This window comes from Elgaria multicarinata, chromosome 2 (assembly GCF_023053635.1).
Source record: "Elgaria multicarinata webbii isolate HBS135686 ecotype San Diego chromosome 2, rElgMul1.1.pri, whole genome shotgun sequence".
NCBI lineage: Eukaryota > Metazoa > Chordata > Lepidosauria > Squamata > Anguidae > Elgaria > Elgaria multicarinata.
This window is the reverse complement of record NC_086172.1, coordinates 93,119,399-93,144,591: the sequence shown is the minus strand read 5'-3', so window position 1 is coordinate 93,144,591 and position 25,193 is coordinate 93,119,399. Positions and strand designations below refer to the sequence as shown.

At 38.1% G+C, this 25,193-nt stretch overlaps 1 protein-coding gene across 1 annotated transcript in view; it reads right to left on the bottom strand.

Annotated features, from left to right (window-relative positions):
- The window catches only part of ABCC8 (ATP binding cassette subfamily C member 8), a 94,623-nt gene that overhangs the window by 53,485 nt on the left and 15,945 nt on the right, over positions 1–25,193 (bottom strand). The window contains exons 4-11 of the mRNA XM_063117211.1: positions 22,469–22,635; positions 20,639–20,881; positions 17,257–17,445; positions 13,668–13,832; positions 10,463–10,618; positions 9,359–9,493; positions 7,898–8,060; positions 923–963 (exon numbers count right to left, since the gene is read on the bottom strand). Of these exons, the coding sequence (XP_062973281.1) occupies positions 923–963; positions 7,898–8,060; positions 9,359–9,493; positions 10,463–10,618; positions 13,668–13,832; positions 17,257–17,445; positions 20,639–20,881; positions 22,469–22,635 (1,259 nt within the window). The remainder of the gene's footprint in view (positions 1–922; positions 964–7,897; positions 8,061–9,358; positions 9,494–10,462; positions 10,619–13,667; positions 13,833–17,256; positions 17,446–20,638; positions 20,882–22,468; positions 22,636–25,193) is intronic.

Sequence of the window (25,193 nt, the reverse complement as noted above, 5' to 3'; positions counted from 1 at the left end):
TCACTTGAGGCACAGGTGAACTCAGTGGCAAAGAGCACCTTTCATCAGCTCAGGCTGATTTACCAACCACGCCCTTATCTGGACAGAGATAGCCTAGCTACAGTTATCCATGCTCTGATAACCTCTCGTTTGGATTACTGCACTGCGTTAAACGTGGGGCTGCCTTTGAAAATCGTCCAGAAACTTCAGCTGGTACAAAACAGGGCAGCCCGCCTACTAACAGGGACTGGCCGACAAGATCATATTACGCCAGTCCTTCTACAACTTCATTGGCTGCTAGTCCAGGTCCGGGCCCAATTCAAAGTGCTGATATTAACATTCAAAGCCCTAAATGGCTTGGGGCCAGGTTATTTGAAGGAATGCTTCCTCCCATATGTGCCTGCCCGGACCTTAAGATCATCCACAGGGGTCCTTCTCCGTGAGCCCCTGCCAAAGGAAGTGAGGCAGGTGGCTACTATGAGGAGGGCTTTCTCTGCTGTGGCACCCCGGCTGTGGAACGAGCTCCCCAGAGAGGTTCGCTTGGCGTCTACATTGTTTTCCTTTCATCACCAGCTGAAGACCTTTTTATTTTCTCAGTATTTTAACATCTAATTTAATATAAATTTAATCTCTGCTGTTTTAATTTCATATTTTAACCTATATCAATTTTTGATGTGTGGTTTTATCCTGGTCATGCTTTTTATATTGTATTTTGTATTTGTGTTTTTAAATGGTTGGTTGTTTTATTATGCTCTTCATGGTTTTAATTTCTGTGAACCGCCCAGAGAGCTTCGGCTATTGGGCGGTATAGAAATGAAATAAATAAATAAATAATAAATAAATAAATAAAATAAAAGCAGGACAAAGGGCTTCAAGGCACTTGGCTTTGAATCTGCACCCTTTTCTCTAAATGTTAAATTAATATATCTACATTCATACTTACTATAAGAACAGCTGCAATAGGTATTGCTGCATTCATGAAAACTGTAAAAAGAAAAAAAGATGCAATTTTTCTGACTATTCCAACATACTTTAGCCCTAAATTTCTATCCCCCTCTATCCCCTTGGACTACTACTACTACTACTACTACTTCCTCTTCCTCCTGATCAGTCAGGTAATTGCTCTTTATAACGTAATCTCAAAAGGATAATTTTGCAGTGTCATAATACCAATAAATAATAGTAATTATAAAAAATAACTAGCAGTTTCCTGGAAACACTAAATTTCTGTGTACCTTGGATAGATTGGTTTTCTCATTGTGTCTAGAATTTAGAGGTTATTATCCACAGATGGCTAGGGATTGGAAGGAATGCTCTTTTTTTTGCCTTTGGTTCACTTTCAAATTGTTCATTAATATAAATTATCCACTCTAACAGGACTAATTATCTCTTCATAAGCATTGCCAAAACATCTTACTAATTTTAACAAGCAGTAGCCATGTCAAGCTGCTCAATTTATCTCAATTGTTGGATACACTCCTTTCATTTGTTTAACTTCTCAGTTCACCCTGTAATCTTGTTTCAGTAGCTAAATATAACAGGAAATATTTTTAAATCTAGTAAAATTAGCTGGAGATAAGTTCCTTGTGCTTCACTGAATATAAAGTTGGTTTGGGAGAAACAACGGTAGCTCATTGGTAAAAAATTAGACATGTTAGATGGTTAGTCATGTTTTAAAATGTTTCAGTTAAAGCAAATTCATGGTGATTAAATGAAAAAAAAAACACCTCCTTTCCCCCCAGTCATCATGCACCCACTAGTAGAAAGACTTGAGAGTTTATGTAGTTATGACATGTTGGCAGTATTTAATTACATAGATTTTGTGAATTTGGCTGATTGTTGTCATTGCTTAATGAAGTACAATCTCAAGAAGCATCTTTCATGATGAACATTTAGCATGAGAAATGAGATCTCATAGGAACTAAGGAAAACATATGCAGCTTTCTAGTGCTAAAGACTGAAGACAATGTCCCAAGTACAGCTAAATGTTGAAACATTCCCAGGGCCTTTCCCCTTATGTCTGTTTAGTATCCTCAGATGACACATTAACTATCCTTGTTTGGTTAATTAGTAAAAAAACAAAACCTCATACATGCTATCAGATGTTTGATTTATATTTATTTCATTTATAATTAATTATTCATTTTATTTGTTCCCTGCCTTTCTACCCAAAAAAATGACACTCAAGGCGGCTTAGAGAAGCAATTTAAACAACAAAACATAAACATTTCATTAAAAAAATACTATTTAAAACAACACCCAACCAACAGACTCGCTTACAGGCTAAAGGTCTTCTTAAATAAAATGGTCTTTGCCTGCTAGTGGAAGGATGAAAACCTAAACTCCCCTGGGAGGAAGTTCCACAGCCTGGGAGCGGCTACCAGAAAGGCCATTTCTTGGATCACCACCAAACATGCTTCTGAAGGCAGTGGTCTCAAAAGAGAGGATCACCACCAAACATACTTCTGAAGGCAGTGGTCTCAAAAGAGAGGATCACCACCAAACATACTTCTGAAGGCAGTGGTCTCAAAAGAGAGGCCTCTCTTTACTTTCCTCTAAGAAAGGAAGGCTATGCTTGCGAAATGTAATAAATACATTTGAATGAATCCTGATAAACAAGGAAAAAATCCTTGTTTAAGTAGAAATGAATAATAAAAAAGATACAGCTATACTATTTAATGGAATCCTAGTTCTATAATATATTGTTGTAATATTCACTATTATAATCCATCATAATTATTTGCCGAGACAGCACAGATATCACAATCCTATAATTAACTTTTTAATGACCTTCCTATGGATGATTTAAAATGCTGAGGTGGAATCAGTTTCTCAGGATGATAACGAAACTGGGGTTACTACTAAATAGATTAGAAAGTACTGTAAACATATGGTGTATATTCTACATATATTTGCAAAAATGCAAAATATAGCCTATTCCAAATACATACATAATATTTAGGGAACAATCCTACATACAATTACTTAGGAGTAGGTTCTGTTGAGCATAGCTTACTTCTTAGGCATAGTATTGCACTATTCATCTTATATTGAGTAGTACAACCAGTAACATCATTGCACATTTTGGTAAGGAACAAACCAAGTACCCAGTCATCTCTTTCATACATTTAAGGTTAAATTGCTTTTTTAAATAAAGCAGTGCATTTTAAAAGCATTTTTTGAGATTAGTTTATTTTTTAAATCTCCATAATAACTATAGCAATGTTGTAAACATAAGAATATAATCACCACCTTCTTTTTTAAGTGAAGGGAATTTCTTTCTTGCAGACACCTAATTCAACTGTTTCTACTAATAGCCATATAGTATATACGGTAGTACTAGTGATTTGGTCAGGTGATATATGTACTCCTGCAACAGCATCACATGCTGTCTGAAACATGGGGCAGAAACAGCCCTCTTCACTCTCTGTAAATGACAGCTCTAGCTGTGATCCTTAGTACAACTGTTTTGTTTTTGCATACACTTTGATGGTTCTCTGTACCATCAAAGGGCAACATTATAAAGAGACTGCAGTATGAAAATAAAGGTTGTAGCAGTGTGTTCTCTCCATTAGCTGATCCCCAATGTAAGCAATACTGGCTAAAGTGTCAGGACTTCACTTATCTAAGGCCTCATCTTCACCAAGCAGGATATTGCACTATGAAAGCAGTATGAAAGCAGTATATAAAAGGCAGGAACAAACCACACCAAGCAGGATGTAGTGGTATGAAAGCGGTATATGGTATGTGTCCATGGGCCCCAACAGAGCTTTATTGCAGCTCTTCAGTACTGCAATAAAGCAGTAGTGTGGCTCCTGCCTTTTATATACCGCTTTCATACTGCAACATCCTGCTTTGTGTAGATGAGGCCTAAGTTATTTGGGTCAAGTTCTCCTATCTCATGGAGGCCTCTGCTACAAATCACATCATGACAATCACAAATGTATTGCCACACAAATACTCATAAGGTTGCAACTGCCAAATATTTAAGGGCTAATAAAACTAAAATGTTAAGGTAGCATTTAAAACAAAAACAAAAAAACAAAACAAAAGCACATATAAAAGAAAAACCTTTCTACCATTGACTCCTGTCTTTCTTTCCAATGTGTCACACTTCTTAGTTTGCTATCTACCAAGCTAGCAGGATTTTGGATGCCATATGTTTTTGGTAGTAATTCTCCAAGCCCTTTGAAAGGCATCCAAGTGAAATCAACACCCCTACCAGAGGAAGCAGTATTTTGCCAGAGGGAGAAGAAACAAACTACTACGTTTTAGGTAGAAATACAATCCTCCAGTCTTAAACAATGGTATCATAAACATGGTTTGGGATGTCCTTGATTCTCTATTAAGTGATCGCCATTGACTGCTATGTATAGATATGCAGGCAATGCCCTATGCATGATACAGCACTCCAAAGCAAAACAAATAACCACTAGTAGCACATTTAGTTTATAAATTTATAGATTTATATATAAACAAGTTTTAAAATGTGAAATGTTTTGGTATAAAACTCCAATGGCATGCCCAGGTTGAACTCATCCCTTGAAGATCTCTGTACGTGCCTACTGCGTAACAAATTGATAGTGTGTGTGTGTGTGTGTGTGTGTGTGTGTGTGTGAGAGAGAGAGAGAGAGAGAGAGAGAGAGAGAGAGAGAGAGAGATTAAACATGGACCAAAATTTGCAGAACTTTAAAATTATTGCCATCCTATATCCACATGATGTGGTCCAATGGCAGCTTCCACAGCCACTGGAATCAGGTAAGCTGCTTGTTGGGCAGGGGAGTGAGTGAGTGACTGGCAGTGGCAGCTGTGTTGGCCAGGAGGCAATAGGAGCAGCAGTGTGGTAGTGCTTTAAATTTGAGTGTGTGGAAAATCCCAGACCCTAGCAAGTCAGACACATTTGTTGGTTGCTACATGCAATGTTGGGGATTTGCACATCAATTTAGAACTTGGAGATAAGCCCCACTGAACACAATGGGGAAGACATGCTTAGGCTTGGGCTGCACATAAATCAGCACATGGAGACAACCTCTCTGTCCATATTGCCATAACTCAGAGCTGCCATGCACTAAAACTGAGAATAGCTACATGTCCATGTGAATTGTAGGGAGGAGGGTTATGAATTATTCCTTCATTTGTACTCTCAGGATCAAATTAAACATTATTGTGTATGGTTTTGGAAAATCCATACAGTAGGAGTAATCCCTACAAGCCTTTGTTGCATGAATTGGTCCAAACACATTGGTAGTGGTGGTGGAGGACAGGGAGGAATACATATAAACACAACATAATCCTGAAGGAAGTTCTTGTTAGCATGCATATATTGGTCTGGCATATGTGGAGAAGCAATAAATATTGCATCAGCTAAGAGATTCTAAGCCAGCAGCCACAGGCACATAAATTGGCCCTCAGAGGTTTGCCAGGAAATGGAAGTCAATGACTTTTTAATATTATTAAATGCTTGGCTCCTAGTGTTCACATTATTTCTTTACAAACCTGAGTTTCTTTCAGACTTGGTTTCACTGACGGATGTGAAACAGAAATGCAAAACCTTTATAAATCGTGCATCATAAATGAAATACTATTTAGATCTATTATTCTATTTATACCTTTAAAAGGAAAAAAAACCCTGAGTTGTGTCTTTTTGTATTGTATCAAATTCTGAACTGGTGTAAACCTAGTGACAATGACAACCTCAATTTAGATAAAGTGACATTAACTAAATTAGATGCTATTGGCTTAAGGCTAGAATATACACGCGTTTATTATTCCAAAAATAAGGTCAGTGATTTCATGCTGATATATGCAATTAAAAACTTGGCACCATATATGAACACATTTTATATATTGCTTAAGAGTGTGATCTTATGCATTAGTGGTAGTTTAGGCACTTTTCTGACCTTAAAAGAAATCTACATAGATTGGGGAAATGGCCCACTGCTGTGATCCTTCTCCCCACCAAGCACATTCAGTAATACTGAATGGATTGTTTCAAATGAGCCAACTGAGAGCAGCTCCGTTCTTTCTGTGGCAATAATTTTTGACATTTGTATTTTACCTCATTTTCAAGACATAGTATGTACTAGTAATTTCCAAAGAATGAAATAAAAATCAAAAAGTTGAAAAATCTTTGCCCTTTCACACCATTCTTTCCCACTCTACTCATTATAAAATGTTGATACCACTCTTCAATATTTATTACTGAGTATTTTTATACTGCCTTTCTGTAAAAACCACCAGGGTAGTTTACAACATAACAAAGCAATAAGAACAATGACAGATCCATCAAAACAGCAATAAAGCCCAGATTAAAACATTGAAAACAATAATAAAAATAACTAAAAGGTTTAGTTTAAAAGATGTGTCCTGACACGTTTTCTAAAAGGAATGAGAGTGAGGAGTGATCATAATTCTGTGGGGAATGCATTCCACAATTTGGGAGGAACAAAGAAGAAAGCCCTCTCACATGAGACCATGAAGCAGGGCTTCTGTGAGCAATGGGGTCCTCATAAGGGCTTGTCCTGCAGCTCTTAATAACAGCTAGACAGGCAATGCTTTAGATAGCCAGGGGTATCTAAATGTTAAATGTTAAAACCATACCCAAAGTCAACACCTTGAATCAAACCTGAAAAACAATTAGATTGTAAGCCTATGCGGCAGGGTCTTGCTATTTACTGTTTGACTTTGTACAGCACCATGTACATTGATGGTGCTATATAAATAAATAAATAAATAAATAATAATAATAATAATAATAATAATAATAATAATAATAATTGGTAACCAATAGAAATTCTCAGCGTTGTCTATCTGGGAGGTATCTTATGTGCCAGCAGGACCTACTACTAGCACAATGGGGAGAAAGTGGTTTCTGAATCAATTGGAAGCAAGTGGAAATGCTGATTTCTGGAACTGGGCAGGTCAGGGCAGATCTCAGGAGGGAATTCCGCTGACCTGTCTTGATCCAGAAATGAATGTTGCCATGGTTCCTTTATGAAGTACTAACTCCCCATTGTGCTAGCAGTAGGTCCTGCTAGTACTACAGGATGAGTGAGAGCATAACAGCAGTACAGGATACTGTCCATAATATATAGACAATATAATTTCCACGATAGTTTTGAAGCAAAATCTAGCAACTGAAAACCACCCTAAAATCATGAGACTGGTAAATGGTCTATCAGTTCTAGATCTCCAACTTTGAGGCTGCAATTCTTTTCTCACCTGGAAGAAAGTGTAATTGAATTCAGTGGGTCTTACTTCTGAGTACATATGTACAGGACTGCACTGTTACCGTTATGCTCTTTAAAAAGCAGACACATGTAAGGGGAATATTTTCTAGGAACTTTTATCAACTTTCCTTTTCTGATAGGAATCAATTGCCTTGGTTCTTTTTCTCTGTCAGCTTCAACTGCCCAGCAAGTATTAATTATATTCCAAAGGCATAAAAGAGGCAGAATCAAGTATTTATTTTAAAGCATACATAATTATTGGATAAATGAATAGTTAACAGCATATCCAGGATCAAACCTTAATCCACTTAACCGTCGCATTACTTTTTCACTCTCTTCCTGCAACTCCTTTGGTCTGCTTCTTTCTCCATTCAACTCCCTCAGAATCTTTGACCTCCACCTTTGTGAAGGCGGTGTCAGGTCAAATTCTAGCTTTCATGTTGGGTTACAAGGAAACTTGTTACTTTAAAAGGTGACACAATTTTGAAATTATGTATTTTTCTCACCTTTTTCAAACACTGTATAATTAATGTATTGCTGCAAATGGAAGTTCAGCTGTTATATTCATAATGGGATTGGATCCCTAAATCTGCAGTGCTTGTATCAATTGAAAGCTGGCAAGTTCAATAATGGCTGTATTACTGAACTTGCAAACTGATCAATCAGACAAAGGCAAGCCAATTACTTACTTGATATGGAGGTATAGAGAGCAAAAGCCTTGAGGCTCTTCATTTCCTTTTGCCGGGTTTCCTCCACGCTGCTGTGAAAGATGTGTTCCCAGGCATAGAGCTTGAGAAGTTTTATGCCTCGAAGCATTTCATTGGTTTTCTTCAGTCTCTCATTGGAATATTCCTGAACCATTGACACAAAAATTAATTTTAGGTTATTGCGAGACTGCAGCAGCAGCAGCCAAGGAAATATTTTAATAGAAATTGGCTTCAGATGTTCTAGCATGCTGTACATCACATTGAACATGTAGTGCATTCCGCTCTGCAATACAAATTATTGCCTGCTCTTTCATCCCACCTTGATCTCTCTTCATTGGTTTTTATTCTTACGAAAGAATGTAATTGTTTAATTTATCTAAAATATTTTTATCCCAGCTTTCAGTATGAACTTTCAGTATGATGGCTAGAGGAATATTGAATATTATTTTAAGGCAGGATTTTCTGTATTGGCATTGCACAATATATAATTCCTATTGAATTCAAATCTAATACTCCCAACATTTGCATGTTACATGGGAAATAACTGAGCAATCCTAAATAGGGCTGGGGGGGGGAAGGGAAGTGGCAGATTAATTGCCACTACCAAAGCCCTAGTGGCTTGTACTGGTGGTGGAGGAGAGCAGGGCCCTGTCTAGACGTCGTACTGAAGGCGCATGCATGCGCCCCAAGTACGACCCCAAAACGATAGTGTAGACTACAGCCAGAAGAGATGGAGGAGGCGATGGCTGGGGAATCCGGGCGCGTCCTTGCTGCCGCCACCGCCTCCCCGCTGGCCTCCTGCTGCCTGGGTAAGAGCGACCCGGGTCGGAGAGCTCGGCGGAAGCGGAAGCCAAGCTCTCCGACCTGGGTCACTCTTACCCAGGCAGCAGGAGGCCAGCGGGGAGGCGGCGGCAAGGACCTGCCTGGATTCCCCAGCCTCCTCCTCCTCCGTCTCTTCTGGCTGTAGTCTACACTATCATTTGGGGGTCATACTTGGGGCGCATGCATGCGCCTTCAGTACGATGTCTAGACAGGGCCTAAGAGGAAAACCTTACCTTTTGACTTAACTTGTTTCCCCTGTATTTTTCTCCCATTGGTTTCAATGGGAGAGAAAATATCTATGGCTTGATGTTGGCATAGATTGTTTTTTTTTTCCTTTTACAACACTGCTGTATTTTTCATATCAAATTTAGAGAATAAAAAGCATTTGTTCCTTATGGTTTTTGTACTGAACGGACAGAAGTTACTGAAGATACTTAAGGCCACTTTCCTATACCTTTACTTGGGAGTAAGCCTCATTGCACTCAACAGACTTACTTTTGAGTGGATATGTATAAGAATGGACTGTAAATTAAATTAAATCAGCTCTAAGCAAACAGCATTATAAAAAAATGTGGTTATAAATTTGGGGTCTGTAGTTGTGAAACTGGATACAAATCTTACCAATGTGCTTCTTTGAGCTTGTGAAAGTTTTGTGGCTACAAAGTACTGAACAGGTGCAAGCACTATGATCACTGCAGCTCCAATTAAGGCACTGATTCCAAGCAGGTAGTAGAGTAGAAGGACTCCTACAACAATCTGAGAAATTAGAAAAAAAAGAAACGTTACCTTCCTAACCATGGCAGAGTAAAGGATGATTTGAAATAAAAAACCATTGGGTTGTCTGCATTAAGTGTAAACATTTAGCAATCAATTAATCCCAAATCTGAATTAAAATCTCATAAGCAATCCTCAAACTCTTCTTTGTAACATAATGGCATCTTAACTTACTGCAAATAGCACTTTGGGGTGGGGTTGGACAAGTTGTTGTTAAGAATCAGAATAAATCAATACAACAAACAAGGTTTTGGAGGATGTGGATAAATCAGAAAAATTGCTTGAAATGATTCTGAAGCACAGCTTTGCAACAGTACCTGCATTTTAAGATTTTTAATTGCTCTAGAAATTGAACATTTCCTTATTTAGTTCACCCAAACACCATTTAGGATAGGAATAACAACCAACACCTGCTGTCATTTGAATGGAACTTTTGAGAGCCAAACCATATATTGGGTTAATCATATTGTGCAGCAGTAGGCAACCTTTTGGTTACATTTTAAAAAGTGTCCTGGGCACCACTACAAATTGCTGTGGGGGAGGGGCTTGGTAAAATGTTTGGAGCATCCATCTGCCTTGTTTCTCACTTTTCTTGCACCACTTTTCTGGATTCTCGCTTCACTTGCCCCCGTTTGGATTTTCATTTTTCTTGCCCACCATCAAGCCATTTTATGGCAGGGGACTTTTGCCCCCACCTCTTTTAAAGTTAATGGAGTAATATCACTCCATTGACTTTAATAGAGGGGGGAGAAAGAGGGCCCTGTTGAAAAATGCCCTGCCAAAAACATCCACTGCCAAGGACTCATGCTCCATTGTTGTGGAGTCTGTTGTGCCACATGCTGATCCCCTTCAAGGCTCCCAGGATAGTATGAAGAGACCACACATTTATCTCTGTTTCCATGGGCTAAAGTTAATTTATAACTTTAATAATAATACCTTTAATTTCCTTACCTGTACTGGCATAGCCCAAAGATTAGGGCAAAGGAAGAAGAACCACATTAACTGGTTTGTGTCTATAGCAACCAGGTTACAGATCTGACCTGCAGTCATTTCCCCCATGGACATATTGGAAGTTGACAGCCGCATGATCTTATTGTAAATTTTGGTCTAAGAAGAAAACATACATTTTATATGAGAGAGGTGTGGGGGAACAACACCTAGTGGCTGTCTATATGCGGGGAAAGCCCCATGGTGGCTATGGATCTGCACCGCATCAATTAGACAACATGAGTGCAGGTTTGCAGCCACCATGGGGCTTCCCTGCAATGCTGTGATTTGAAAAAGTCAGGGATTTACCCTGACTTTTTCAAAGGGAGCAAAGTCAACACAGCACTTCTGCCATGTAACGTTGCTCCATGACCAATCTGGGGTCAGATTTTATTTATTATTGCATTTATATCCCACCTTTTTTCCTTCAAAGAACCCATGGCAGCATACATAATCCTCCTCTTCTCCATGTACACTGCCTTGGGTTCCTTGGAGGAAAAATAGTGGGATATAAATGCAATAATAAATAAATAAGCTCAATGCACTAGTTCATTGTGATAGAACAGTTGGTTTTTAAAGTTACTAATTAATTAAATGATTGCTATTTGTAATATAAAGGATTCATTTTTAATTATTATTATTTTTGCAACATAGGAACCCAAGCAATGTTTATTAAACATTGGGTATGTTTGCAGTGAAGTCAGATGAAAGCTATCAATCAAAAGAGACCCATACATAAGCTGCAGGCTTATGTAAGAGAAAGCAAGGACATGAAAGAATGCCACATTATCAGGACACTGTAGAACAAAGTGAACCAGATAAAAAAAATAATCCTGGCATGTCTGGAGAATGCACAAAGAGAGCAAGAGGTTGCATATAAACATGACCCCAGAGTCTTCTTGATAACATAGCTCTCCCTCTCTCTACGTTTACACACACAGAGAACACATGAAAGTTGTTCACATTATTTGTATGAATCTGCTGTTTCCTTTAAACATTTCAGGAATTTTCAAGAATTTTCCACTGGCTACATTTTTAAAAAATAAGTAGTTAAAACTTTTCACTGGCTTGTTAATTATTATTACTAACAATAAAGAACGCAAGTAGCTGCTCTGTAGATATGCTTTAAGTAAAGCATCAGGATGATAAAAATAGACTTATGAGAGAGAGCATCTGCAATTTCCCTACACATCTTTGGAAACCCTCTCCATCTCTGATAGAATTTATATATGCAGCAGCTATTCTGAGTTTAGAGCCTCATGATAAAGGCTAACTGATTTATTGTGTCAAAAACGTTTGTAGATTTGTTGTGCACTTCACTAGATGAAAGACAAATCTGATGAAATAATCTACAAAAGCTTATACTAGAATAAACCTATTAAGACTTACAATGCCACTAGACTCCTTTGGTGCTCCCAGATTATTTTTTATTATGTTTTTATTCTGCCTTGTACACAGAATTTTATGGGAGACCCAAATAACACCTTTCATTTGTAATCTTCCTGTGTTTCCCCACCACTTCTTCAATCTTTTTTCTTTCCACAAAAATAGTAAAATAAAATAAAAATTCCATCAAGAAGAGAAAGATAGAATAGTTGCACAATGCCTTTTGATTGGTATCACCAGGGGCCCTCTATCTAGAAACACCTTTTGTTGTTTTTGCTGCAACAGACTAACATCGCTACCTCTGTGAATAACAATCAAGACTGACTCATTAGTCCAAAAATTCAAAGCAGTTTCTTGCCCCAAGGTTGCTAATTAATCAGTATCTTACTATTCCAACAAATAAAATAAGTCAGGGGACCAGTGGATTCTGTCAGGTCCCACCACTTCTGATAAAGTTATGACCTGGCTCTGCCAGTCTAACTCATCACATTCCACTCTGTTGCTGAGCTGAGCTTTACTTACACTGAATGCTCCATTGGATACTTGTAGAGCAGGATATAACAACAACAACAACAACAACATATTAAAATATGTATAGAGTGCCTTTGGGCCATCAGGCTATCGAGGCAGTATAGAAAATAAAGATATTAAAACAATTTAAACAAGTATAAAAAACCCTCTGAAAGAATAAAACCAGCTATCAACCCTTTATTAAAACAATCAAATGTTTACCGGAACAAAAATATCTTCCATAAGTAGGAGATGCCATAGAAAAGGCCCTGTCCTGAATTCTCACCTACCTAAACTTTTTCAACGGTCGGACATGCTAGTTAACATGATTTGTAATTATTCTCTATGTTTTCCTCTGACCAGTTTCAGTACTGGGTTTGCCTGTCCTTGCTCCACTCACTAGTCTCTCCTAGAGGGGCAGTAATTTTGAAATAAAAAGTTAGCAATCTTCTCTGCGCAATTGCTCTTCAGAAGATTGTGTTGTGCAAAGTGGTGAGGTGCAGTTTGTTCCTGCTGGTCATAGATTTTTACCACAGGCATGATCTGTGAGTTCATGCTTCACACTACTTCATTTCTCAAAAATGTGTAAATTGATTGACAGTGTAAGCAAAGATAATTGTCACCAGGGTGACCTCATTTGTGACACAGAATTGGTTTTAGCCAAGTATGGCAACATAACCTAGAACCTGCCAAGTATTGACTATATTCATTGTAGAGGCCTTTTATAAGCTGTAAATGTCTGTGGCCACAATTACTAAGTTGTCGTTTTGAGAACTGACATTTGGAAAAAAGCCTTATTTCAGTAGATAAATAGCTGTTCACATATTTATTTCTCCCTGCTGCAGTCCTCCTAATGAAATGTGTGATTTCCATGTACATAGATTTCCATGTAAAGCACTGTAAAGCAAGCTGTGTTGCAGTTACGACATGCCAAACCTCCAAGACATTCAAGGTAGAGAATACATCACCATCTTTATTAGATTATTTAAAATGAATATTAATTCCACCATTTAACACAGTAAAATCCAGTTACAACATATTAATATGTTATTAACATCTGCTGGTTGCCAAAAATAGAACTTCTAAAAAAGAAAAATGAAATGTGCTGCAAAATCCTTTAAAAATACTTTCTAGTCCTCCATTAATTATCAATACACTATTGACTTTTAATTATGTAGTTGGAAGAAAATAAGGTTCAACATCTAGTAAGAGTTGATAATCATATTGAAAACAACAGCACTGGACTTTTCCATCACAAATTCAGATCAAATACCTGTATTGCTCCTCTTAGGTTAATTCCTGTTTCAATGGCAACATAGTATGATGCTTGGAGAAAGGTTCTTTGCAACAGAAGAGCAAAGAAAAGGAGGACTGCCAAGACATAGGCATTGGCCAGGAATTCTTGAGATGAAATGAAGAAAACACCGAGTATTTTAGTCTGCAGAGCAAAATAAAACAAAAGGCATTCAGGATTTATTTTGCTTTTGAACAATTCCTATAAATACAATTTTAGGACATTGAAATTTTTGACAGTGACTGAATGTTATCTTTTAATGAGCCAGAAAATCATACACTCTGCAAATTGGGGAGGGAGCAAATATAATCTGTGTTGTGAGCTACATCAAAGCTGAGTTCCAGACCAACCCCCCCAAATAAAAACATAATCATTTGTTTACTGTTAAAATCAAATCCACTGATACTCATTTCCTTATAAATACCATCCATAATTCTCCAAAACAACAGATATGGTAATACACTTGCTTCTGGAAGGTACCACCACTTCATACCAGAGTTGTAGGCTCACAGGATTGAATGTTCCACTATGCAAAATTTAAAATAAAGTAAATTCATGCATATAGGAAACAGGCATGTCAGGAAGAGGTCTCTGCTTCAAACTTGCTTCCTGATATTTAATTGTTTATGTTCAAGGAATTTTTAGTATGGAAGAGCATTTATATTAGCCAGCCATCTCCTAACTGAGACTGTCTTGACACAAATTTACCACTTCATCTGCTGTTTGTGAGAATTAGTCACAAAAGTAATGGGAGAAGAGGCCAAAGACAAGCCACTCTATTACAGTTTAGCTAGGCTAATCAATATTTATCATCCCCTAGGAGAAATATACTTATTGATTTCTAGAATTGTCAGGGCTGAGCCATAGGCAGTGGGTTGAGTTGAGCAAGGAACCAGAAGCTAGAAGTTTTGCCAGGGAATCAGAGTTGTGCAACAAAGCCAGTAATCAAAGGTCAAACCCAGAGACATGATGGAAGTGCAAGCTAAAAATCAGGACTGGAGACAAATCAAAAGACACAGGAACACACCAAAGTTAAGGAAGACTATGCAAGGTTGAACAGGAACTATTTTTATACTTCTTCCTATGCAGGAGGTCCCAGTGTCCAGGCTGGGTGAGTGGAGTTAGTGCAGGGACTAAGTAGATGATGCAACCTTCTGTTTTCTGGCACACAACAAGGGGCAGCTACACACAGATTCCAAGTTAATCCATTCAAGCCCCGTCATCTCCTGACAAGAATACATCTGGATTCATGAGTTTCCAGACAAGGACTGTCCTAAACTGGCTGGCCACCTTGATATTTGAACAATAGATTAAAATGTGTGCCTGAGAAAGTAACAATCTAATCATAACAATGAGATTTTCTTGACATTCCTGAACTTTGAAACATCTGTTTTCAAACCAGTACATAGAATAAAATCTAAAGTCCATTCCCCCATATGTATCAGGTAAGGAATTGTTAAGGAAATAATCATAACTATAATCATAATTTCATTATTTTATTTTTGCTTCTAATTTTGGATGAAAGATAACATTCAAAGTATAAAACAAAGCTGTCACAATCCTGATCCCTCACTGTTAGTAAAAGCTAAAAGTATAGAAAGTGAACCATACTCGCTGAAACCAAAATTTTAAAAGTATAGCAATTGTGTTACATTTATTTACATAAGGGTGGTAAATGTTATCTTGTGAAGGAAAAAATTGGGAGAGTCTAAGTCCAAAGATAAGTTTTAAAAATCTAAACTTAACTCTCTCCACCCTCAAATAATCTAGATGAGTGTCCTTATAGTGTCATTCTTACTGCTCTTACCTATTTCAAACTAAAGCTTTCATGAGATTCAGCAAAATCAATACAGAAGTGGACAAAAAACTTACTCCAAATATTTTGCTGCACTGTCAATAAAAACGACATCAATTTTTCCCTCCTTTTGTATGCTACATTTAATTCATGCTACGCTGGATCTGTTGTTTATTAAAGTTTCCAAAAAGGGATTAAAACAGCAGCATATTATTGATTGATTTAAAAGTCTAAAATGAGTTCTAAAATTGGATTTCCTTTTCCATTCCATTATGATAGCAGATGCCAATCCATTAACCACAGTCAAAGTCCTTCAATCACACTGGCTTGTTTATGAGTCTTTTAAAGGACCATGTGCTGCATTAACTACTAGCAATAAAGAAACTATGCTGTTCTTACCCATTCATAACCTTATACCTGCTTTGAATTTGCATTTTTCAGAAAAAAATTTTTTTTCCTGGGGGTACAACAGACAAACATACTCTAATTCTAAAATATTAGCTCTATCCCCGGGCACATCAGCAGCCCTGTTGAGACCAGAGACTGGTCTGCCCTCTATAACATCTAGAGTTAATAAAAGTATGATCTGATACTGGTGCAGACTGACGCCTTAGCTAGATCTAAGGTTTATCCCGAGATCGTCCCAGGGTTGTCCCAGCCTGCTCCCGGGATATCCTGTGTGTCATTTACATGAACAGGGATGACCCCGGGACGATCCTGGGATAAACCTTAGGTCTAGCTAAGGCCTGAATGAAATGGTCGATTCTAGACTCTCAGAGAAATGCTGGTATGAATAACTGAGACGGGGGGATGGGAAACACCTGCCAGCAAAGAATAAATCTATGTCTAATCTCCATAGAGAGTTCAGCCATGCTTGGCTTTTAGCATAGCTTTAACTAACAAACTGAAACATTCCACCTATCCCTGAATAGGGGGATTATTGACAACAATCGCTCTTCATGATGGTTTCATTCCTGTTATTAAAAAAGACCAAGAGTTTTCAAGGTATCTAACATCCACTACTTACTCACTCTTGAGGAAGGCCTTCACAAAATACCTCCTTGGGTGGGAGGTATTTTCACATTCCTGAAAACCACATATTCTGCATCTGTGGAAATAATTGTGTGGAGGATCTGGTGCACTATTTATTGTGCTGTCCACTGTATGCCCGTCCCAGAGAGCATACAGTGTTGCAATGAAGTGGATAGCCAGTTCAGAATATAATAATCCATCTGCTATTCAATGAGCAGGAGTATGTTTCTTTCCAAATAACTTTGTATGCAATTGCAGCAAAGAAAATACAAGCAAGAACATTTAATTCCATCAAGAAGAGAAAGATGGAATAGTTGCACAATGCCTTTTGATCTGTCAGGGATGCTTTAGGGTGGATTCCTGCATTGAGCAGGGGGTTGGACTAGATGGCCTTGCAGGCCCCTTCCAACTCTGCTATTTTATGATTCTATGATCACCAGGGCCCCTCTATCTAGAAACACCTTTTGTTGTTTTCCTTCTCTACTTCTCTATGTCTCCCTCTCCCTCACACACATGCGCGCACACACACACACACACACACACACACACAATGTGGAAGAGGAGGCAATTCCCAGAGGGCTTGTCCAGGGAGTAAGACTGGGCCTGCAGCAACCAGATGGTCACATGAAATTAGCCACATGTGACCTGCAGATCCAGCTTCGCCACTCACAGTCTAGAGAAAGTGAGTTTGACAAGCCTATGTTAGAAGAAAGCTAGCAAACATTTTTTTAAAAATGGTACCTGGGGATGGAAAGTGTTGTTCCCTTTCCCAACATGGTGAACAATCCCAGAGATACAAAGTGGACCAGCAAATCCAAGCAAATCTGCCAGAATACGGAAAGTGCTGCTTAGAACCAAAGGCCTTCCAAAGGCATGGCATAGGGCACACCAGATAGACTTGGATCCTTGTGGAGATGGAGTGCCTTTATTCTGAAAAAGAATTTTAAAAAATGTTAATAAATGTTACATTCCTTAGTGATCAAATAATATTTAAAATCCATTTTTATAAAGCACTGGTTTGAGTCAACCTTACGGTAAAGAAGATAAGGATTTTTTTCTCTTGAAAACCCAAGGATGTTTATGCTGAATAATAATAATAATAATAGCACCTAAAGTTTACTAAGTACTGTACAGAAATTAAAGTCAAGATAGCACCTACTTATAGGTATACCTAAAGGGCACAATAAGATAGGAAAAAGTGATGGGGAGGAAAGAAGAAAATGAGTAAATTTAAGCATCAGTTCTTAAAATTAAATAGTTTATAAATTGACCTATTTGAATGGAAATAGTTAAGGGAGAGGAGGAGCCAAGTGGAGCTGGTTTCTCAGCCTAGCTGATGGAGTGGTCCCTCCTAGAATCATAGAATAGTAGAGTTGGAAGGGGCCTAAAAGGCCATCGAGTCAAACCCCCTGCCCAATGCAGGAATCCACCCTACAGCATACTTGCCAGATGGTTGTCCAGCTGCCTCTTGAATGTCTCCAGTGTGGGAGAGCCCACAACCTCCCTAGGTAACTGGTTCCATTGTTGTACTGCTCTAACAGTCAGGAAGTTTTTCCTGATGTCCAGCCAGAATCTGACTTCCTGTAACTTGAGCCCGTTATTCCGTGTCCTGCACTCTGGGAGGATCAAGAAGAGATCCTGGCCCTCCTCTGTGTGACAACTTTTTAAGTATTTGAAGAGTGCTATCATGTCTCCCCTCAATCTTCTCTTCTCCAGGCTAAACATGCCCAGTTCTTTCAGTTCACAGGGCTTTGTTTCCAGACCCCTGATCATCCTGGTTGCCCTCCTCTGAACATGCTCCAGCTTGTCTGCATCCTTCTTGAAGTGTGGTGCCCAGAACTGGACGCAATACTCTAGATGAAGCCTAACCAGGGTTGAATAGAGAGGAACCAGTACCACACACAATTTGGAAGCTATACTTCTATTAATGCAGCCCAAAATAGCATTTGCTTTTTTTGCAGCCATGTCGCACTGTTGGCTCATATTCAAATTGTGATCTACAACAATTCGAAGATCCTTCTCGATTGCAGTATCCTTCTCCTGTCCCATCTCTCCCTCTGCTGTAGTGAAGGATAATGGCAGCTATTCTTTTTTTGTCCTTTTACAACTTCATTGGCTGCCAGTCCAGGTCCGGGCCCGATTCAAAGTGCTGGTATTGACATTTAAAGCCCTAAACGGTTTGGGGCCAGGTTATTTGAAGGAACGCCTCCTCCCATATGTACCTACCCGGACCTTAAGATCATCTACAGGGGCCCTTCTCCGTGAGCCCCTGCCAAAGGAAGTGAGGCAGGTGGCTACTAGGAGGAGGGCTTTCTCCGCTGTGGCACCCCGGTTGTGGAATGAGCTCCCCAGAGAGGTCCGCCTGGCGCCTACACTGTACTCCTTTCGTCGCCAGCTGAAGACCTTTTTATTCACTCAGTATTTTAACACTTAATTTTAACTTAAATTTAAATTATACTGTTTTAACTCTGTATTTTAACCTTATATCAATTTTGCTGCGTGGTTTTATCCTGGTTGTGCTTTTTATATTGTATTTTGTATTTGTATTTTTAACTTGTTGGTTGTTTTATGATGATTTTAATTTTTGTGAACCGCCCAGAGAGCTTCGGCTATTGGGCGGTATAAAAATGTAATAAATAAATAAATAAATAAATAAATTCTAAACATAGAGCAGTTCTGAAAATTAATCTAATATGCCACTTTTATTTTATTTTTTTAATTCCTTGATTGTATGATTCCTTTCTCTTTCACCCACTCCCTCTCAGTATTCCTAATGCCTTTGTGGTGCTGTAGTACTGGCATGTAGAGTAGTTGGTTGTTGTTTTTACTGTTCTTGCCTACCGCCTCTGTAGCCTTGTGAAACAACCCATTAATAACCCATAGTTCTTAGTTCACACATAACAACAACCAATAGTTAAAACAACCCACAGTGTACAACCTAGCAACAAACCATTTATTTATTTATTCATTTATTTATTTATTACATTTTTATACTGCCCAATAGCTGATGCTCTCTGGGCGGTTCACAAAAATTAATTAAAACCATGAAAGGCATAAAAAAAACCCAATCAGTCTAAAAACACAAATACAAAATACAATATAAAAAGCACAACCAGGATAAAACCATGTGTTTTCTTCCTGAGTTTTTTGTGATTACCAACCCATAATTAACCCATAGTTCTGGGCTCACATGACAACCCAGGATTCAGCAACCCATATTCAAAACATACTCTGGATTGTCATTACATGGTTTATGAATTATGGCCCTTGATGAACGTCTTTTTCTAAAAAAGGTCTTAAACAGTGATGACAGTGAATTTCAGAATAAGGACGCCTCCAGTTCAAAAATTCCTGACTCATTATGAGTGAAGCCCAACACCTTCCCCAGATAAATGAAAAAAAAGTTTCCTAAAGTTCTCATTGTCAATGAAGACTTCAAAGCATTCTCAGAAATCTTCATTGCAAAGTCAAGAACTTAGGAAGAGCCCTCTACTTTAGACCTCCCTTCTGACAGCCATTTCCTCTCCTCCCCACCCTTCACAACTTGGTAAGTTTGGGTAAGTATGAAAGGGAAGAAGATGGAAACTGACAATCTAGATGTCTGGCAATGGAGAGGCCCCCTGGGCTGGGTCTTGAGGAGCATTCAGAAAAAGGCCACATTCCCCCACCCCAAAGAGTTCTCTGGAATGGCTCAGCAAGACCATTACATTCAAATTGAGTTAGGTAGATTTCACCTGTCACTAATCTTAAAGGGTTGGAATCAGACTTTCCTCTGCAAACAGAAGGCTTATGTTTGCAAAGGGACATACTTCCTGGATACTTCCTGCTGGAGGTGGGATGGTGATTTTCACTAATTTCCACCATTCCTCCTGCAATCCCCAGTGCTACTTCCCACACTGTTGTGGAGGTGGGAGGTTCTGGACACACAGTTCTGGAACAGTATAGGAGGTGGCTCTGAAACCTGCAGGGATCCAAATTTCTCTAGAAACACAATTAAGGGCACAATGCTATGCATGGTTAGACAGATAATTTATATTATTTTATATTACTATGATTTTAAATAAATGAGAATTCTTAAAGCCAGAAAGACATTCATATGTAATCCATTTTTTTGTAGTCATACCTTTTGTGCTTCAAAAGCCTCATTAAGGTGCATGTAATTTGTCAAAGCTCTCATGGCAATAGGCAGCTTGCCTATGGCTTTCAAGTCTATTGGCTTCTTGTGGGCTGTTTTAATGAATGTATTCATCCACCAGTATGTTCCTTTTGACAGCAGATTTACAAACGGTTGAAGGAATCTGACTCCAAGATCTTGAAGGTCCTCAGGAGGCTTAACTTCTTTGGACTTTTTGAAGAAAACATATCTCTAAAGTCCCAAAGTAAATAAATAAAAAAATAAAAAAAATAAGCAAGTTAATGGAAAGAGAGGAAAAATAACATTATTCTGTAATGTGTTATTTTCCAGCCCAAGATGACCAGGCAACCTTAAATTTTAAGAATTGTATTTTCAAAGAATTCCTATGTTTCCAGTGTATTGTCAGAAAAGTTGTTCAAGGAACAAGAACTGTGATGCAGCCTACATAGTTAAAAATTAAAACAAAATTACCAAGACTTGTCTATATGTGATATCATCAAATAGTCATTGCTTGCCAAGTCTCTGGTTAGAATATATTCCAAAAGTTTATCCTGGAAAGATGACTGGGGTGGGATCAAGGAGCCTTATCTTAGACAAAGTTGAATTATAATTAACACATTGACTTCTAGAGCTGTATTAGGTTGAGTTTTATTTTTACAAGGTGGCATGAAAATGAATGTGACCTATAGTGAACTGACTGGATATCACTGTCATGTCCCCACCCCTCCCCCCAAAAGAAAACATATGTGAAAACCTATTCAGAAGATATTCCTGGGACTTCAGAAATATGAGCTTGTTTTCGAAACAACCATTGATAGTTAGCATTGTTAACTTTGTTTTTACAAGCCGTCTTTATTTAGTCGGGCTTCAGATTGTCCTTTGATGAATGATTTTTCTATAAGCATTGTTTTTATATAAACAGGTTGGGGGCATAAGTCTCTTCTCCAAGTGGTTTCGGAGTGCTGGGCAGCAGACCAAAGAAGGAAGTCTTCTGATCTGTACCCAGCTCCTATTTTCCGAGGTGCCACAATCATGCCAATGAACTCTTCTGGAATGATATGTTTCATGGGAGAGACATTTTGGCTCATACAGCAGAGTGACCTGTTTCCATAAGGTTTCCTGTTTATTCACAAATTAGCTTTTAGTGGAAAGTGGAGGAACCAACTGTTACTAAATAACAACAGCAGCAGCAGCTGATCAGCAGGAATATTTCAGCATGCATCACTTGTTTCCATTTAACATTATTATTTTTCTGTAAATGTTACCATTAGTTTAAATTGCTTTAGTCTCTATATTCCATTGCCTTGTTCATATGACATACGTGAATTACTATGAAATTCTCCACAGAAAAGGTTGCAGAGAAGCAACCATATGCATGTAGACTCTGTCCAGAGCTTCAGATCAAGGCTGTTCCTTGCAAAAGTAATGTTATTTTATAGACATATCAATTGAAAACTTGAACCTTTTTATGTTATGAAATAATAGAATAATTGACAACTGCCTAACTAATTAATAACTGAGGCTGCAACTTTATACTCCTTAACCTGGGATTAAGATCTACTGAATTCAATGAGGCTTACTTCTGAGGAGACATGTATAGGATTGCACTCAGTTCTTTATAATTTAGGCTGCAACCCTATATGCACTTACTTGGGAGTGTCCCATTGAACATAGTGGGACTTACTTCTGAGTAATTATGTATAGGTTGATGTTTTGTACTTTTAGGTGTCTCAATTTGCATCTCAATTTTTAATATGTCTATCCTCAAAGATTATTTGGCAAGTTTACAAAAAAAGAGTTTTAGGTAATATAACTTACCCTCATCCTGATGACATTAATTTCTACAAGTAGCAGCATTCCATAAAGAACTACTAAGAGCCCTGTGAGGCAGAATCGAAGCTGGAGAGGTCCAATACCATTATCACAAAACTTTACAAATTTGATGGTTTTGGTTACAAAAGCTAACGTCCAGTAGAACAGCAAGGCTGTTGAAAGAAAAATAAAGTAGTAGTCAATGGTAACAGGAGTTGTGGAAGACGAAATGAGAAGATTTTTCAAAGGATCTGTCTTGAAGATGTTCCCTCCTCCCTGTAGCCCCCTAGGATGCTCTCTGCCAGCATATATTCTTTTTCTAGCTGGTTGGGCCTGCTTCAAATCAAGACACTGAGCTGCAGCTATGCACCATTTTTATTTTCTATGAAGTCGTCTGTGGCCTATGTGAGGATCAGAAGCATTCTTAGAAATAAAGATGGCACTGGAAGCTGGCATTTCATTTTGCAGCATGTCAGCTTCTCCATTTTTTAAAAAAGACTTATTTAAATATTTTAAAATTTAAAGAAATAAGGAGGGGCAGAGAGCCTGGCGGGCATCCAAGATGGTTACTGTGGGTACATTGATACCATGGGCACCATGTTGGAGACCTCAGCAGCAGTAGATAAAGGAGTGGGGCAGAATCTTCTCTGGAAATATTTGACCTAGCGGCATCTTCCAGCAGTGCTTTTGTTCTTCACTGTTTAATGTTTCTCTTTCTCTATCCATGCAGATATTTGCCAATTGAAAAGAACTTGCTTCTGACCAAGTGGGCTCCAGTCCAGGAAAATTCATACCACATTAAATTTGTTATCCTTTCCTTAAGGTGACACAAGACTCTGTTTTTGCTGCAACAAACTAATACAGCTATTCCTATGGAATTTGTTCTTTGTGGATCATTGTGATAAAAAAATGCCTAGGTTGATTTGCAAGGGACTAGTAAGTGAATGCTCTCGCCTTTGATCAGGGGATCTGATATGATATGAAATTTCCTTCCATCCATATGATGCTATGATTTCAGCTGTCTCACAGTGCAGTGAATTATGTGTACTATTTATTTGGGTTGGTAACCAGGAATCTTAGTCAATGCTGTGCCTGTTTGTTTTCATGGTGGATAGTTTGGCAGGTGACTTGACAGGGAGGAAAGCTGGATGGCTCTACTGCGTTCTAAGCACTGAAAGGTTGTCATTCTAAATATGGCAGTGGATTTTTGTAGGATTGGGATGAGTGCAGTGAGGATATACTGGGATTAGGATTTGAGTCATATAAAATATCAAAAGGAAGCTGAGAAAAATAAATACATCTGCGGTTTTTTTTTACTCTGGTAAAATGTAGTCCCTCTGTCTTCTGTCTCCATGCAGAAAGCTAGTCATGTGCAGTAGTTTGCCACAAGGAGCAGGGGAAACGCTCCATAGCATCCTAACATGAAAAGAAAAGGTTTGGTGTACACATGAATGGCTTTCCACATGGCGAAAATGACCTTGGGGAGAAATTACAGGGAGTTTCATGTTGCAGTTTGTGTGGACTGGTCTTTAGTATCTTAACTGCAAAATAATTGAAGCTCCAGTCTCATTTAATGAGTTTGTGACTGCTACAACACCCTAGAATAATTGCAGGGTCAAGTGTTTAAGTCAATAGTATTAAATTGTTCTTTATTTAGAAAGACATGTACCTATATGTTTTTGGCATTGTATGAAATATAGTAAGGATGCATTTTTAAAAGTAATCTAATTCTGAAACAAACAAATTGTAAGACTGAAAGCAAAGTAGTTTGTTTTATGAACAGATAGCTAGGAAATATATGACAGAAGTCCTCATTGTAAACACCACTTCGTCAGAAGCTTGAAGATAACCCTTTTGCTTTACGTACAGCTACATTTACAAATATTGCTGATCAAAATGCTACTTCTCCTTCATACTCTTACCACTTTCCATCAGCTTTATAGTTTTTAGTAAAACAAAATTGAGATAAAGGAGGGGCAGATTCTTCTAGTTGCATCTTCCAGCAGTGCCTCTGCTCAGAGACAGGTCTCCAAAGCAAGGGAACTTAGCTGTTGGATAGCTCCAGTGTCATTTTATGTCTATATATTTACCAAATGCCCAGAATTTTTGAAATGAAGCATACCTCTCAGTTAAGGTCTTGGTACACTTGGCACAAAGATGATTAGTAAATATTTATGTATACTGCTCTATTAAAATCTCTGTGCATCAGGTTTTATGAAATTACAATGTTTCCAAAAGCATTAAAATCATTGCCACCCATCCTAATAATACTAGTTATCACATGGAGTTTGCAATTAAAGTTGATGTGTGGTGACAATTCCTTTTGAATTAATGGTTAATTTATTCAGAGAAGTATATGAAAGGAGGGTACTCAATAATTCATATCGCCATTCTCAGACTAGAATATAAAAAGAAATGATCTACCGAATAGCTAAATTGCAAAACAACCAATACATGGCCTCAAAATACTGGTTCAGAACAAGTACTGCTGCTTCTGGATCTCATATAAGCAAAAATTAGGGCTGGGTATAAACAGATGAGCATGGCTAGAACAACCTTTATATAAATATTAAATTACGTTGTTGACAGAATGAATCCTTGTAGTACAATCCTTACAGGACAATTCCCAGGGGAAGGACAGTGGTATAGAGAGGGCTAGAACTATTTTAGAGCAATGTTCTGAACAAAATCTTTTAGATAGCTCAGTAAGTTCTGATGATAAATCGCATAC